At 38.0% G+C, this 18,110-nt stretch overlaps 1 protein-coding gene across 1 annotated transcript in view; it reads right to left on the bottom strand.

Annotated features, from left to right (window-relative positions):
* Positions 1–18,110, bottom strand: part of FAM193A (family with sequence similarity 193, member A) — a 38,617-nt gene that overhangs the window by 12,050 nt on the left and 8,457 nt on the right. Inside the window, exons 5-12 of the mRNA XM_010190653.1 lie at positions 15,029–15,173; positions 10,317–10,394; positions 8,728–8,840; positions 8,331–8,573; positions 6,230–6,383; positions 5,950–6,129; positions 2,674–2,925; positions 128–326 (exon numbers count right to left, since the gene is read on the bottom strand). Coding sequence (XP_010188955.1) covers positions 128–326; positions 2,674–2,925; positions 5,950–6,129; positions 6,230–6,383; positions 8,331–8,573; positions 8,728–8,840; positions 10,317–10,394; positions 15,029–15,173 — 1,364 coding nt within the window. The remainder of the gene's footprint in view (positions 1–127; positions 327–2,673; positions 2,926–5,949; positions 6,130–6,229; positions 6,384–8,330; positions 8,574–8,727; positions 8,841–10,316; positions 10,395–15,028; positions 15,174–18,110) is intronic.

Genomic DNA, 18,110 nt, shown 5'->3' with positions numbered 1-18,110 from the left:
TTCTGCCAGAATCTCACTCTCTAAAACCATGATGATGAAACCTACCATTCCTGGAGAAAAGTGCCACACTCCATTTCAAAACATAAGGCTTTTAACTAGTCAGTGTGAAGTAGTAACAAACCCTCACCAGGAATTGTATCCGGCAAAAACGTAGCAGGATTCCAGTTCTTGTCATTCATCATCTCTGATCCCCAAAGACTTATAAATTTAGAGCTATTCCAATCTGGAGTGCTCCCAAAACAGCTTGGATAAATATGATCTTGAAGAGATGCATTGAATACTTGATGCTTGTTTGTATGATTCTGAACTGGAGCTGGCGGTAATGCCTACAAAAATAAAGAGTATTTTCCTCATTAATATTCTGTTTGCTTACACAGTCACTCCAACAGCAATATTCAAATCATAGCATTTAAATTGTGAAAGGCATTATAAAAAGCATAATAATATTTCCCAGAATGATAAAAAGACTGGTTTGTTGACTTTTAATGCAGATAATACATTACACAGACTGTTTGTACATGTATAGAGTTCATAATCACAAACATTGCTTTTATATTCAGCTAACTGATGAATGCAAAAAAGCCTTCTCCAAAAATACTTCAGTTAATATATTTTGATAGGCCCCCACTTTTAATTAAAAACAGTATTTGTATCGATGAAGAACTTGTTCGGAAACACTACCTTACAAAGCCCAAGCTGCCAAAACCAATCCTCTGTGACATGATAATCATTACCACATAAGACAATTGTGATAAAGGGATTACAAACAGTTCAGGATCAAAAATAAGAGCAGTAGAAAAAGAAAAAAAAACCCACTAATTATTTGAAAACATAATTTTAAAGTTGATTATATTGTTCTGATTTTTTCATCTCCAAGTATTAACAAGTTCCTGACTTAAAACTTAACAGGCAAGGAACACACCCTTTTATTTTAAGATGCAATGGGGGGGGAAGGGGATGCATACTTTTTCTTGTATTATAAAGACAAGTCTTTCTGGCTGAAATTGTTTATTCACATTCTAATGTGTAACTTTCTCCCAGAGACCTTGTGCAATGCAAGCACTGTATTCAATTACTGTCACCTTTAAAAAAGCCAAGGAAAAGTGAATTTGTTCTATTTTTGCACTACATTTGATGCAATGAAAAACTATATAGAAGTAGATATGGATATTAAAAATACCAGCTGAGTCAAATGACATTTCAGACATGAAAGTCTAAACACTCACAGCCAAACTACTTATACATCCAGTCTCCTTTTGCTATATAGGAGGGTTTTTATTATCTAATGGTGAAGGTGGGAGGGGCTGGAATACCCTGCATTAACAGAAACTCACATACGTGGTACAAAACCACTTCACGGGGCAGAACAGCTCCATGATGAACCAAGCCTGATCCAACAGGGTCTATTAGCTCATTCACTACCAGCTCTGCTGAATTCAGCTGGCTCTTCAAAGGCAAAAGCTCCTTAGAGCTTCAGCTTCCACATATGTCTTTCCAGTTCCAGTACAACATAAATACACAGATCCCAGCTGGCTCAGGTGCTGTGCCAGAGCTAATAGATCTGGCCTGTGCTGCAAAGCCTCTCAGCGCCAGCAGTCTGCTGCTCTGCATGGGGCTTCTGGTGCAGCCCTGACAGTGCGCTGCAGATGTTCTGCTACACAAAGGTCTTCTGAAAGGAAAGAGCAGAGATCAGGGATGGGAGCTTGAACAGATTGCTACAGGGGATGTAAAAAAGAACTCCGGGAGGATGGCAGAAGGTGGGGTATGGCAATTAGGGGTTTCAGAAGAATGGCAGCGGGCTGTTGAGAAATGGCACACTGCAGTTACAGAACTGGTGCACTGCAAGAGAGATAAGGAAGGGACACTGATAAGACAGGAAAAAACAAAGTGGAGGTTAAGAAGGATGGTAAGAGTGAGAAATAGTCATTTTAGCGAACTAATTTACTCTCCTTGCAACCACAGGACCACTGGACTGGATGAAAGGGCGACAACAGGACTACATAGCTAATGACAAAGGCTTTGCCCCTTTCAGCAGCACCCATAGTTTGACTGATTTAAATAGTATATGAAACAACACCACATTAATAGTTATTCTTGCTTTTGACTCATACTTCTGAAAAGCTGTCACCTGGTCCCAGTCGTTGCTCCCTATCTTACTCTTTTTTATTACTCATTCAGGGGTTTTTTGTGCTTTCAGAGAACTTGCTTTTTTGCAGGTTCTCCAAAATTCTTTTGACCCAAAACAAAAAAAACCTCAAAACACTAACATTTTGAACTAGAAACCTCAGGATATTATTGCCAAAATAGAATACTAAATTTTGACCTTCAAGATATGAGATGAAGATTTAATTAGTTCTATTACATTGACTAAACTCCCATCACTGTTTCCACCGTTCAAGACTCCTTTGAGTCCACGTGCTTTCTAATCACAGTAAGGAAATGATCAGTCTTCCTGACAAAAGCTACCCTTAGCCCTGCTGTACAAAGCTTCCACCTATTCTGAATCTGTCCTATTCCCTACCCCTTACGATTCCCTCCAGAAGGACTACTATAAACAGACCACAGTTTAAAACAGCTTCTATAGTTTCGTTGATAGTCAGTCATGCTGGTTTATACAGGTGTACAGTATTTTTCCTGGGATGAGGATGCACCCATCTCCTTTGTTAGTCTTACCTTATTGTGTGTAAAGGGAGAAGCTGTGTACAAGGTGGGATGGATGAGTGGACGAGGCAGATGAGGAATTGTATGCAATGGTATATGTCCATGGATGTGAGGATACAGATGAAGTGCAGGATGTGCAGGTTTTTCAGGATTCATGAACTGGTGGCCAGCAGGCAGGCGTCCAGTTGCAAGCGCAGACGCTGTTAGACCTGAGGCTTCTTGTTTGCAAACATGACATTCACAAGCATTTGGACCTTGGTCAGCCTGTAACAAAATGAAAAAAAAAATTCAAATTCAATCTACTCAGACATTAAAATCACCTACTTTCCCCATCATTTTCTCTTAGTAATAATTAATATTATTTCATTTTGCATACATCAATTAACGTTTTCAGAGCATCCACAGAATTCCTTCACCTAATACCAATGGAAAAACCTTGTAGTGAAGTATAAGCATTAGCAAAAGATCTTTCATCTCAGTTAAGAAAAGAACGCCCTAAAAATTGACAGCATTTCATACTATATAGACATTTAATGTCCACTATCAGTGACAAGAAACAAAATAGTGATACAAACAATCAAGAACAGACAGGAATAGGAACCTTGACAGCACCTGATCATTACTAGGCAATCAATTACCCACCCTGTAAAAAAAAAATCAAATTGGATTATTATTATTTTCTACAATTTTCCAAGCATATGGAAACACAGCAGGTGCTGAAAGTGGTAATAAGGGTTGATTAGCTGATAAAGCTGGAAGTAGTCCTGAGCTGCATTAGGCAGAGCACTGCCAGCATGTCAGAGGAGGTGATCTTTTCACTCTGCTCAGCACCAGTGAGACACCTCCAGTGCTGGGTTCAGATCTAGGCTCCCCAGTACAAGAGAGACATGGACATACTGCAGTGAGAACAGCAAAGGACCACAAAGATGGTTTAGACCTTGGAGCATCTGTTATACAAAGAGAGGCTGAGAGCTAGGACTGCTCAGTCTCAAGAAATAGGACTCGGGGATCTTATCAGTGTGTGCTCCCCAACTGGGTGGAGAAAAGGAGAGTAAAGGACAGAGCCAGACTCCTCTCAGTGATAACCCATGAAAGGGCAAGGGAAATAGGCACAGACTGAAATACAGGAAATTCCACTCAAACTTAATGGTTGAATGGTTTGAATGGTTGAACACTGGAACATGTTACCTGCAGCCGTTCTGGAGCCTCCGCTCTTGGTGATACTCAAAGCCTGACCAAACACGGTGCTGACCAATGTTCTCTATATAACCTTGATTTGAGCAGGAGTGGACTAGACTACCTGAAGATGTCCCTTGCAAACTCAACTATTCTGTGAAGGAGACATTTCTCACAGAAAATTTCATAATTGCATCAACCACGAGAAATACATGCCTTAGAAGAACCTTTTACTGATCTCAAAGTATCACTAGGCATCGTTGTCTCAAAAGAATTCAGGTCTTTGGAGGAAAAGCAGCCCAGGAAGGAGCAGCTCCGTTTTCCTCTCTCAGCTCAGCATGTTTTCCTGCCACTGTTATCTAACATTTCACTGGAAGATCATTTTACCACAACCAGGAACACTTCCCAATTGCTATTTTTCCCAGCAATGTGGCAGCGCACATTTTTTCCAAAAAGCAACATTAGCTAACTTAGCTTTCTAGAAAAAAATCTGACAGTTGGTATTCTTCTTAAATATGCCTTCATCTCAGAAACAAGTAACTCCTCATTATCACTCAAAAGGGTTGCAGCCTTTGACACAAGGTATATCTTAGCAACTAAAGATTTAATAAACCAAATACAATGATTGGATAATTAGGTGTATAGAGAAGAAAGAAAAATACTTATAAAGAATTAGTATTATCAAGAAACCAACACTACTCTAACAACAAATGAAAATGGAAAAGTGATGTCAAACAGCATGGTGAGATTAAAAACCCAGTTCTGGCAAACCTTTCGATACTGAGCATGAAAAGGAATCCAAACAGAAATGAAGATACCGAGTAAATGAGCAACCCCAACAGACGATGCCTCAGTTTCCAATGCAGATGACAAGAACCAGTGAAATCAGTCACTTGAATGCAGTGTTACAAGGTAGATACTCAGCTCTGATTAGAAAAATCAGGCTAAAAATGAGAAAGCCATTAAGAGTTTCTAAGAATAATTGAGAAAGTTTTTTCCTCAAAGAAAAGAGAAAATAAAAAGGTTAAATCTGCCTTTTTATCTTGCATTTTAGTTTGCTTCCCTAAGGCAAGTAGACTTATATAATCTCACTTGATTTTCCACACCAAATGCTTAATCTCTTCACCAGTTTCAAACTAGTTTGACAGAGGTCTCAACCCATGCAAGTATTATGCCATTGGTCAGCCATGCACAGAAAAAAAAATCTCAGCATATCTGATGAAAGAAAAATAGCTTAATACTCTTAACATATGAGAAAATACTTCCCGTGGAAGGCCTTGCAACTATCCTAGCCACAGGGGAACATCTAATAGGAGTTCCCACCTGACTGTCATCTAAGCTCTCAAAGGTACCCCCCTCTAATGCGGATTCTTTTGTACAATAAGCAATAAAAACGACTGGTACATTCTCTCTGAAAGCAGCGAGCCCCTGTTGTAGCTGCAGGGTGACTCAGATTAAAAGTCATACAGTCACAAAGACAAGTCCATCGGATGCTTTGCTTTGGCGCTCAGCTGTTAAACCAAACACTACTACCTGCTGAGCAGATACCCCAGGCATGGTTCGCCAGGTGGTTTGGTGACCTTACAGGAAAGAGCTTAATAATCCTAAATCATTATAAAAAAAATAGAATTCAAACACCTCAAGACCATGCCATAAGTCATGCAATGGATTTAACTCCATAGAGTTTCAACAGGGAAAGTTAGTCCTCAGATACATTAAAAAGTACCCATTAACTAAATGTTTGCATCAATCCCCTCTGCCCCCCATGAATTTCAAATAACTTAATATTAATATTTAACAATGACCAAGCTCAAACTTCCAAGCAGAAATGCTTCTTAGTTTCTGTTTCTCATTCTTACAGGCAGGAATAATTTTTTCCCCTTTTACTGAAGCCACCTTCAATATAACCAACATATTTCACGTTTTGACTAAAGGAAGATATTAGTCATGACAATATACCATCAGCTGAAAAATATTTTAGGTATCATACCTACCCCTACTGATAACATATTAAAAGTTAAATATTTAGTTGAAGATGTAAGTGTATTATCATTCAAACAGCCACATGTCAAAAATTAATTTACTCAAAGGGTTGCTTTTAGACGACTATACCTGCTGACTGGGATAAGAAGGTGGTGGACTATCCATTTTTGCTTCATCTTTCCTTAATGCTCTTTTTCCTAGAGACATTTCCTCCTTTTGAGTTCCTGGTGGCTCACCACTGCTCTCCCCATCGGCTTCTTCATCATCTGCTTCTGAGGAGCTGCTGCTAGTACTGCTCACCTGAGGAGACTGCACAATGTGAACTCATTAACCTGGGGTGAAGGACAGGCCTTTCTCCAGCCAGCACATCCAACTACCAGAAAAAGACATGACACTGTAAATGCTGTACCTCATCTTTCAATGCCATGTTTTCACCTCCGCCGTTTAGCTCACTGTGAATTCCATTCATGTTGGCTACAACCTCTGCATCATCGTAATTATTCAGCGGGTAGATATCAGCAAATTTTGCTGATAACGGTGCAACATCTTCATCATCACTACCACTGAGGGGAAAAGAGGCTTAGATAAATCACAGTGCTCAGTAACCTCAGTTATTGTGAAAGCAGGTAGAACAAAAACAAAATCAAGTTGAGGGCATCCCCTGTACAAATGTTCCAAGTAGGAGCCCGAGGATTGTCTTCCAAGTTTTTTAACTGAACTTATTTTTTCAAGCAAGTAAAATCAAGCAAACTGCCATATAATCCTACTGAACAGAGCAGTTCCAGGCCTGAATGACAGGCTGGATCGAAAAGAAGATTCTCTGCTATTTCTGTGTAAAATATTTTTTCACTACTGTCTTCTGACCAAGAATCTATCAAATTAGTAACGACAGGATACAGATGACCTTTACTTTGATGAAGAAAGCTTTATGTCAATGATTTCCTTTACACAAAGTGTGAAGTGAAAAAAAGCACAATATAAAATTCAAGTTTTTATATACATTAAATGTCAAACCAGTAACAGTAAGTAGGGAACATTAAACACATCGCAATAACTCTTAGAAATTCTCAATAGCAATTAGATCCTAGACAACCCCACATCTACGTGCTTTTCAGAACCTACTCTAAAATACTTAATGGATTTTTTTTTCCTATACAGACAGCTAGTAAAAGAATGTGTATGTTTAATTATCCGCTCCGGGGAAGTGTTGCAAAGATTGGTTAGTTCATGTTTCTGCAGCAATCCAGAACTCTTAAAAAAAGCTCTTAAACTGCGCACTTCATCTTTTTGCATTCCATGAGATACTGCGCCAAAATTTAATTACATGATGGCACCATTAGGCATATTTCAAATGTGCAATGAGGAAATAAAACACAGCAGATATTATGAGACATAAAATGGCCCTTCCCCAAGGAGCAGTGGTATTTCCTAAAAATAGGCTTCTTATAAAAAATAACACTCAGATTCAGCTGGATCAGCTTCTGAAGAGACAAATTTAACAATTTTGGCCATTTCAGCATCAAAACTAATGAGAGTTTCCAGAAATTGCAAACCATACATTTAAGAATACGTAGCAAAACACATTGCCACATTATCTGTTTTCAAGTACTTACTCCCCAGCTCAGAAACTAAAGTCCTGTTATGGAAGACTAAACCACTGATGGTAGTAGATGCAAAGGTAAATGTTTAAAGGTAACTGAACTTAGTGAAGGGATATTCATCAGAAACATCCCACACATCTGCACTGTCCTTGCTCATCACACCATATTGACACGGAATACTAATGCCAATTTCCTTGGCTGTACTGACAAGAGGTATTTCATTAGTGTTCCCATCACTACTGAAGTCAGTTTTTAAAAAAGTATTCCTTCTGAATATCCCCATGACAGAGGAGCCTGCTGGTTAGCTGTACACTAACCACATACAGAAGCCAGCCTATCAAGCAGTTTTAACCCTTCAGAGATTTGGAAGGGGCAGAAGTCTACCATTAGACTAATGACTCCAATCTGACCATCACTGTGATCTCAATAAAAGAAAGAGGGTGGCAAGTACTTCTGATAGGGACAATAATTTTTATGCAATCCTAAAAGCCTCTTAACAAAGAGTCAGTTCTTGGAACTAAACTGATTCATATGAACTGGCCAAGCCTCAAAGAAAAGATCACCAGTTTCTCTTGCTCAGTCTAAGAAAGTGTGATATTTTAAAATGATGCTTTAAAGCAGATCAGCATCTGATGTCCTTGTAATCTCAAAGCAGGAAAGTACATACTATGTGCACTTGTAGCAACACTGTTAAGTCAATGCCCTCATAAGTTTAAGAGCTTCATGGGATTTTTTTTTTGTTATGTTAGCACAACACATAGCACTGGAGTTGTGGTCTGCTGAATACGGTACCATTATTAAGTAATTTTCTGAGGCAAAACTAGCATTACATAATGATAGTTAGCCAATACAACTTGTCTGCTTAAGTTCAATTCACTCCAAAATTGTAAAACAGAAAAAACAACTTACAAAGTTGGTGCAGAACCATTATCTGCAAGGATCAGTCTGGGATGTTGCTGAATTGTAATAGGTGAGCTGGAACCTGATCCCGAACTTGCTGAAGACATACTGGGAGGGCGGATCTCAGACAGGTAATCCGGTGCAGAATCTATTTGCAGTGGTAACTGGTTAATGTGGATATCATCCGTTAGAGGAGAATCCATGATGCCACACGTTAATATGTGTGAAAGGCTGCAGTCATCGCAAGTACATCTGTTCAAGAATTAAGAGTGCAGATTTTCATAACCTTGTTTAAGTAGCATTCATTTAAAGTAACCATACTCTTTGTTTCAATAATGTATTTCCTTTTTCCCTGAACAAGTAATTATTTATTTATTATGATTTCATATGAAAAACATCAGCTCACCTTCTTCTATAATTACAGTTGGGACAGTCAGGCATGCTCAAACGTGATGACAGCATGTGTCTCATTGTGTCTGTGAAGTTGTTCTCCCCAGCTAGTGCTTTCTTGTTATTAAGCTGAAGTAAATTATAAAGGCAGTGTTTTAGCAGCGCAAGTCTTTCCATTAACAATTCAATGGCACATCATGATTAACAAATTACATAATCAAAAAGGGTTCTTTGGGCAAAAGTAGAATAATTCCAAATAATTTCATGAAGGTGGTGTTTCGATCATGAGTGAAAAAAGGGAAGAAGTTCAAAGTTACAATCAACAAGCATTTGGCACTGAAACTCTTCAAAGAAAGTACATTTCTACTACAAAATAGTAAAGTGGTCAAATCCATTTCCTTGACTCATTTGTGTATGCCTCTTGAATGGTATTTCTGCTGATGCATTCTGAACTTGAGCAGTTCTTGTCTTGTTTCATGGTATGCACAAAAGGACACTGCTGACAAGTGGAGAGAGAAGGCAAACTCACCCTTAGCTTGCAAAAAAAATAATTATGACTAACTCTGTAGCCACAACAGGATAGATTCAAGGAATGAAGTAGCTGTCCAAAACAGGACTTGACTGTATTAGTAAAAAAATACAACCCAAATAACTTCCACTTGGCACAGACCTAATCCTGAAAGCACCTAATTTCATTAGATACCTACAAACCTTAGGTTAAACGAGGATGTGTCTAAGCTTCCACTTCTGTAGATGCCCAGATCTGATCCTTACCTAAGCAGCCATGGGCTTACAGTTCACTTAAGTCCAATTAGGATCAAGGAAAAAGAGGATTCTTCCTCAAGTCCTCTGAGGAGCCCTGTATACCAGATGTTCTAAAGACATGGTTAACACAGGCTTATACTCCTTATAGGAAAATATACTTACTGATGACTGCTTTGAGACATTGCCAATTTAAGCTTAAGTTTAAGTTTATTAAAATGTACTGTCATACTCTCTCTTTCTCTGGCCCATGACTAGCATTTCTTCCTGCACAGTGGTACAGGAACAGAAAGGTTCCCCATACAGTCTTTGACTCTAGCCAAGTCACATTGTACTCTTCTGGAGAACATGACACACACTCGAATACTTTGAGGCTACAGAAGAGAGTACTGCATCTTGAAGAGCAGATAGTTTTATAATAAGGTAGGGACTTCTACTAGCCCCTCTCTGACTACAGCCTAAAAACAGGCAGATAGTTCTGCTTAGCCTTTTCCCCACAAAACAGATGTAGGAGCCACCTCCAGAGTTGTAACAGATACAACCATCAGCCCAGCTACCGTGGCTCACACTCCCCAGCTCTGCACACACAGTGGAATAGGTTAAACTCTTGAACACAATATTCCCCATCGTGTACGTCAAGGCAGCTCCATGCTCAATGTATTGGCTGTTCTGAATCCCACTCGAAGGCATCAAAAACTACTTTAGCTGACCAAATTCAGCCTGACACAGCTGCAGAATCAGATCACAACAGAACTAGTACAATATACTAAACTCGTACATTTGTGTCTTATAAATATATATGAAGCATTAGTATAACTTAGGATGGTATAAAAAAAATCCTACCTGCTCTTCAATAAAACGCCTCTGTTTAAAAAATTCCCAGTCTTCCTTTAGCATGCGCTGTTTTGTTTTCATTGCCATCTAAAACAGAATTTAAGGAAAACTCATTGATTTAATCATAGAAAATCTACACTGCTGTCAATTAGTCCATCGGTTTCATTAAACCTAGCTTGTCTATACTATTTTGAAAGTATTTACATACTTAGCCAATAGGAAGTGTATTTTATTTGCTAATCCTTTGAGTCACTTAAACATAAGATTTTACATTCTTTTCACTACTTTCCAGTCGTAATTTTCCACTGTTATTCCTTATATTAATATTTCTTTTCATTAAGTATTTTCATAGCATTTTCAATTGGAATTAAATCCTCAGTATCTCAGATACATTAAAATCCATTCAAATTTAGAGATACAGGATTTTCAGCAAGGACTTAACACAGGCTCAAGTACAAACTCAGATGTAACACATGTGGAACTAACCATGCAATCAAAGAGTCAAAAAAATTAGAAGAGTAAACAAAATTAAGCGGTGACCTAGACTAACACTATTTACCACTTTGATTCCTCAATGTAATTCATGTCCACGATTTATCTAAGGCTGGAAAAATACTTCATAATTAGTCTGAATCACATCACCATAAATGCACATACAGCCCATAACCTTTTGTATACAAATTATGTTTTCCTGATTTAGTAAATAAATTTACTCTGACAAAATGCAAAACCTTCCACATAATTTAATACAGCAAAACGCAAGAATAAAGCTTCTCCTGTTGTACCTTACAGCATTTTAAGAGCATTACTCCATCAATGAGGAAAACCAACTGTTTACATTATCTTTTACAGCTCCTGTTTTCATTAGAAAAATCTACCACTTTATAGAATAGAACAAATTACTTTGTAGAGATATGTCAGTGAGTCAAAGTCCAGTAGGTTATACCACTAGCAAGCTTTTTAAAAAAAATATTCAGTAGCATAAATCTAGAAATCAATACTTGATGAAAATTTTAAAAAGTCTTACTACTAACGAAAGTGTATTACTGTTAATATCATTATTTAACTTGTGAAAATGAAACTCTAAGCTGGGGATTTGAAATGGTATTAAGTGGTAAAGTTTTGCCTAATGAATTTCTGAAACAATCAGCAGCACATAATTGTAATTACTACTGTGGGTTTTGATTTCCCCTGCTCCAGTGAGGTCGCATTAACAAAAAATGAGTTTATCATGCACATGTGTGGCTTTTTTAAAGAAAAAAAATAACATGTATGAAATATTCTTGAACCACTGGTACCATTTCTTAGAGACACTGAAAGGTACTGTTGAGCTTGTGACCAACACCATTGGAAATTTCATCCTGGCTGTACCATCAGCTTCTGGGCACCCTTAAGCTGTACTTAAACACACCAGCACTCCCTGGTTTAGGTGCCCTGCTATCTAGCAGAATCCTCACTGTCAAAGACAGGCACTTACATTCACTATACATTATAAGAGAAGACTTCAATGCCAAAGAATGACGTTTAAAACAGCCAGTGCATTAACTGGGAGCTGCCTACTCAAGCCTGCCAAGAAACTGTCAAAGAAAACAGCACAGTTTAAGTCTTGGTACTCTTGAGGAAACAGGGGCTGAAGCTGAAGTTTTCTGACTTACAACTTCACAGCCTTTCCAACAACCCATGTCTGCAAGTATCTTAAGTTATTAATTCCATAAATAATAGGAAATCTCTCCCCTGTTTCTTTTCCCCAGTGAATACTCATTTCAGCAGAGCAAAGCAGCTGCAATACAAACCACATGATTCACACCCAAGAATTCTGCTAGGGTGTGGGTGATAAATTAAATGCTATCAGAAGGAAAATTTACACTTCAGCCTTGTACATCTGCAGCGAATATGCTACCACTGCTGCCCAATAGAGAAGAGAGGTCCACTGCCACCCTCTTCCTTCCTCCCTGTTTGAGGCTAAAAAGTATTTGAAATCCATCAGACAAGACATGGTTAAGTGAGACAGGCAGGTGAACAAGTATTTTTTCCATTCTGAAATAGATTTTATCATGAAACAAAACTAGCAGTTCGGTCAGAACTGACATATACCACTAGATCACCTGGGAGAACCCTGATGTTCACACATACATCACAGGATGCTTGTTGCCTCCAAATCTTAAAACTCTGTATCAAGCGTGAATAGTCCATTTGAGCAGTCCAAATTCTACTTGTGAATCTAACCTATTTTCTTAGTCTGTTTCATTAGAAAGAATAAAAATAAATCCTTTTATCAGAAAACTCTTGGCAGCCAGGAATTATTTATACAGCCACCATAAAAACAAAAAACAATTGTGCCTGTATGTTTTTTCTATTAAGTTTACCGGGACTAAAAAGCCAACCAAGCAAGCAACAAGAAAAACCCCAAACAGGAAACACCTTCACATGAAGTATATATGACTATGTAACCGTTGCTTACGGGAATGACTCAGATACATTTAAGATCCCCTGAGTTAAGTGTAGTCTAAATTCGGTAAGAACTACAGGATCAGGAGGTACAAGCTGCATACATTAAACTCTCCTGTATTCCAGATACCCATAACATCTTCCTCAGGTTTTAACATGGGATGCATGTAGGTGCTGACATGAGCAATTCCTTATTCTAAATTTTATCAGTGTTCACACATGGTATAGTTCCACGTCTGTGCATGACACAACTGCTTTATCCAGTCTCTAAAAAAAAGTAGTATTAATATTGCTTGTAAAAGCTGTTCCCTCTTCCCAAGAAAAATTAACACAACATACCACAGTGGAAGGTCCGTTAATTATCTCTGCTGATGCCCTGTCTAAAATTTTGGATATGGTTCCACAGTAGATAAATGAGGACCATTCTTAGGTTTTCCTCTGTGATGGTCTGGTTGCTAGTTCGATACACTAGTAATAAAGACTCACAAATTTGTTAAGCCAAGAGGCAGCAAATAAACATGCATTAACTGTTAAGGTCCAGTTTCCATAGTAGCCAGGCTTTCTGATTTCTACCTTGTTGACAAAAATATCATTGCAATTTCAGGCAAGATGGTCATACTGAATGATGCATTTTTTATAATGATACATATAAATATGAATATTAATATCAGTATGTCCCTTAAAATTTGATGGTTTAAGTTTCTGAATTGTTTCCCCTATACATTCCTCTTGCAGCTTTTTTTGGACATTAGGAAATAATAAATCATCCTATTAAGCTTCCCCAAACAGGAGAAGGGTTTCTGTTTGCACCAGGATACAGGCTTCACTGAGCAGAAAAAAAAAAAGTATAACAGCAGTTGTGGCAGTTGCATGGTCCCTTGATAGAAAAGTACAGAAAAATCAGTTAAGAGTTGATTTTGAAGTAGTGCAGATCAAACAGTCAAAAGTCTGATATGAACGTGACTCTACAGAAGAAAATCCATCTTTTGGAAAAATAAGTGAATGATGAGAACTGAAGTGGGTTCCCTTTCTTATTGGAGAGGCAGTATCAGACAGTCATGACATCCTGACACCATGGAAAAAATGACTTCTAGTAGCACGAAATGAGAAATGACGAATTTTTTCTGAGCTGCAATCAAATATTTAGGTGCACAAGAGCAGCCAGGCCATGAGAAAACTTCGTAACTGATAGCTCACAGATGCAGGGTCCAGATATAAAACAATCTCTAAAAATAAAGTTAGTTATGTCCTGTCTCCATCTTGAAGGTACTGGAATTAATAGTAAATTTCACTTAAATCTTCACCACAGGAAACAGCATCTGAAGGGCATTTACAGTGTACTCTAAGACTTTAAAATATGGTTGTTACCTATAGGAGTAACATAGCATTACTAAACCTCAAACTGGATCTCCATAATCCTAATGCTCATAAAACTCCAAAATACAGGAAAAATCCTATAAAATTCTGTATCTTCAGTTATTTCAATACATTCTTTCTTCTTGTATACTTGAGATTGAACTGAACAGTACTCAAAGCCTTATCCTGAGTTGTTTTTAAAAAATAAAGTTCTTTGAACATGAGACAAAAAGCACATGAGCAATTCTGGAAGAGTACAACCAACCACTTGCAAAATAAACAGCTATTTTTCTGAAAATTAATTTTCTTGACAACGTAGGAGTCAGCATAATGTGATTATTTTCTGAAACACAGCACAGACTCAGAAGAACCAGCTATCAGAATGTGTATTTAGTGAAAAAGGATAACTTCAGAGGTCTCAAATGTTTTTGCAGTGAGACTCTGGAGTTCCGATTTTGACAGCTGTACAAAGGTCATCACCACACTACGCAACATGCAGTAATTTTTAAAAGCAATCTCTTCCTCTGAATTTCATTTAGTGCAATTATTATTTTGGAAGCTTAGGGGTTTTTCTAGGGTGGTGTGTAGATTTTTTTCCTTTTGCCAGTGATGTCTAGAAAAGAAAGTTTCAGGTTACTGTGCTATAGGTAATTTACAGGCTGAAGTAATCAAAAAAAGATTCAAGACCATCACCAAACAACGACACAACAATCTGCTTCTACAATTTGAAGATGCTTCTATAACATATTAGTATGTTAGTGATCTTTTCTGTTCCGAAAGACTGACATCAATGAAAAAAAAACCACATTCTGTTGTTTCAAAGCTCTGGATAAAAATACCAAGAAAACTCTTCAGCGGAGACACAGCCTTTCACAGACTGCTCTCTACATAGTCTTGAGACTTGACATGATTCTTACCTGCTCATCAACATAATCATCTATCCTTTTCTGGCACTCAAGCCATGCTTCAGCAACTTGACCCATTTCCTGTTCCAGCTGATGATACCTTTGCAGCAAGGTACTATACATATCTTCACTACAGGAATCGTGTGTTGTTCCAAGCCTAAAAGTTCAAATAGCACTTGTTATAGAAGAGACATTTCACTGAAATATCACGCTTTTAAGTTCTGCCAGCCAAAAAGTGTTGTTAAAGTGCAGTTATTGATACACCTAGGCCCACATAGCTGCTTGTATCCCTAAAAAAGTGTATTTTTAGTCATTTTTCAAAAAATACCCAACAACTGCTTGTTCCAATGTTCTGTAACCAACAATAGCAAGAGTGTGGGAAGTGCAACATTTCTAGAGCCTCTTTCCCACAAGCAACCAGATGTCAAACCTACTGAGCCATATTTATTCAAATTTTGTTGCTTGATATATTTATCCTTCCAAATTCGTGTGCTAAATATACACGTTGACTACTTACTGAAGAGCTGTATAGTAAAAGAGACAGAAGCTTGTTAATCAGAACTTCCACGATCAATGCTAAAATGATTACTACACGAGTGGAGTTCCAGCTGGGAAAAGTGCTGTAGAATGAGGCAAGTGAGAGAATTTGGTTGCATGAAGTTAGCTACTATTGCTGGAGCAGCGTGGAGCTCAAAATGTGGTTATGCCGTTCACTGAGGACTGTCTCCGTAAGGAGCCCCAGAAATAGGAAACAGATTTACCTTCCTTTCTACTACTACAGTTTTGCACTGCAAATGCCTTTAAAAACTGATCAGAGCGCATAATCACAATGATTTTTAAGTAAAATAAGCAAACTCTGAAAATCTTGACTTCAGAAATAAATAAAAAGACTAAATTCTCTTTTAGATAATGTGTGTTTAAAGCTAATTGAATTATAATGACCTGTACACTGGCACAAATAAACTGAAGCTTTTCAACATTTATCCTACTTAATAATTAAGAGGAAACTGGTTGTATTTAATCAGTCTCAGAGGTTGTGTGGTCAAAGCCAGTGCCAAAACCCAAAAGTCGAGCATCTCAAAACTTGACATTTAAGCCCATTTCCAGCATTTCAAGGAGGTTTGTTATAAAGATTTCCACTGTAAAAGGATGCTAACTCAACCAAAGATTACAGTCCTGCCTATCATCTGGCAAAGAACTGAGCCCTTAATTTTAACGTGGCAATTAAGTATAATGAAGAGCTGAGCAAACAGACAACTCAGCATTAAGTTACAGCTGTTGGCATGACTTTACCAATAAATTCCAGTTTGCTTATTTTGTTTTTCTCTCCAGAACCTGCAACACAACCACTTGAGAAGGATACATAAACAATTCTGCACATTAAAAACCTTGGAAGTCCATGCATGGTAGGGTACAAAAACCTGTTTAAAGGGATATGGTGACTTAAGGACACAACATTTCCTCACTATCAGTGCAAACTGTCAATTCCTGTTACTAGGTCATGATTTACTACTTCTCTTGAACCCTGTGTTTCTGGTGTTATGCAATTACATGAAATTCTGATCCCTACTGGACAGAAGCCAAGAATTTGTCATAACTGCTGCTGAGTAGTACTACTCTTGCAAACATCAGTTGTGCACAAAATCCCTTTTAAAATACACCCTCATGTTAGAAGCGAAAGACATTTTTTAAAAAAAATTGTATTAGCAATGCAACAGCATTTACGCTTTCAATTTTATTGTGACTTTTGAGTAGAGGTAACATGCTAATAGTAAATACACTTTCATCCCCCAAGGCAAGCACAAAGCAACAATCTGAGTAATATTTCAGTCCTGCAAACAGAGGTGGAATGTATTCCTGGACTGCAGTAAAAAGAGTAATAAAAAAGCATCACACACACACAAAACTTAACAAGAATTGCTTACTTCACAGTAACTAAATCTTCCAAGGCATACCCGTCAACATTGATTCTACTGTATGGCTGTGTACCTTGATCAGGAACCCAGAAATTTTTGGCCAACAGCACGTAACTGAAGCTGTGCACATACCCTGAACACTGTCCCATCCCATACAGGGAAAGCAAACAGAACAGAAAAGTCCCAGGTACCAGTTCGTTACTTCATTACCAAGACCCAGTAAAGCAGCCTGTTGAATTAGGAGGCAAGCGTGCCAGTGGCTGCAGGTAATCAAAACCATCTTAACCCAAGAAATATATTTAACCTTTAAGAAACTTCTCATATAGACACCTTCATCAGGAAGTACTATTCACTCACCTATGAAAGGACAGGATTTCCTTAGATACTTATGAAAATAAAGCTTTATGAAATGCTCTGTCTGATGTAGAAACCCTGTTTCTAGAGTAAACTAACTCTTGGTAAGCACACGGCCAGCTCTCACAGCTGGTTTGCAGGTTGCACAACTGAGTGTGCTCCTAAACAAAGCAGAGGTGTTGACCAGGCAGCAGAACAAGATACAACACATTAAGATCCTGGTAGTTCACCCTGAGTAGATGGAACAGTCCTGGGAAATACTGACACAGCTGATCTCATATTAGCTAGTAACCTCCACCTCCACAAGTCTGCTATGTTTAAACATCCCTAAGTGAACATCTTTTCTAGTCTGACATCTGATAGGCATCCTTGGAACTATTTTGAAAAAGCCAGAGATGCACAAAAGATTTAGTAATGCAAATAAGGGATGAGTGAAAGGGTGAACACTCAAAATTTAAGTGAAGCTGAGATGCCAAAATGCCTTTAATGTTTTTTCTTCAGGAAGAGAAAACAATGAATGCCAATGTTCGTTTTTAAAGAAACTCTAGCAATACCTTCTCTACTGCATGCAAATTATTTTCTACTGACCAAATGATCTCGGGACTAGGCTGATCCCTGCTTCTCCATGTGAGGCCTCTCTGATGGAACATTCCTCCACCAATTCCCAATGGAATTATCCTCCAGAAAAGTTTCACAGAAGGCTACCTAAATCTCTTACTTCAAGGCTCAGAAAACTCAGTCCTGGGAGTCCACAAAAACAGAAGTAATCTCTGTTCACCAAAGAAAAACAAGGCAAACTACATAAACTAGAAATCATGGAACGG

Source organism: Mesitornis unicolor, unplaced genomic scaffold, assembly GCF_000695765.1.
Source record: "Mesitornis unicolor isolate BGI_N332 unplaced genomic scaffold, ASM69576v1 scaffold41408, whole genome shotgun sequence".
Lineage (NCBI taxonomy): Eukaryota > Metazoa > Chordata > Aves > Mesitornithiformes > Mesitornithidae > Mesitornis > Mesitornis unicolor.
This window is presented reverse-complemented; position numbering and strand designations above follow the sequence as displayed.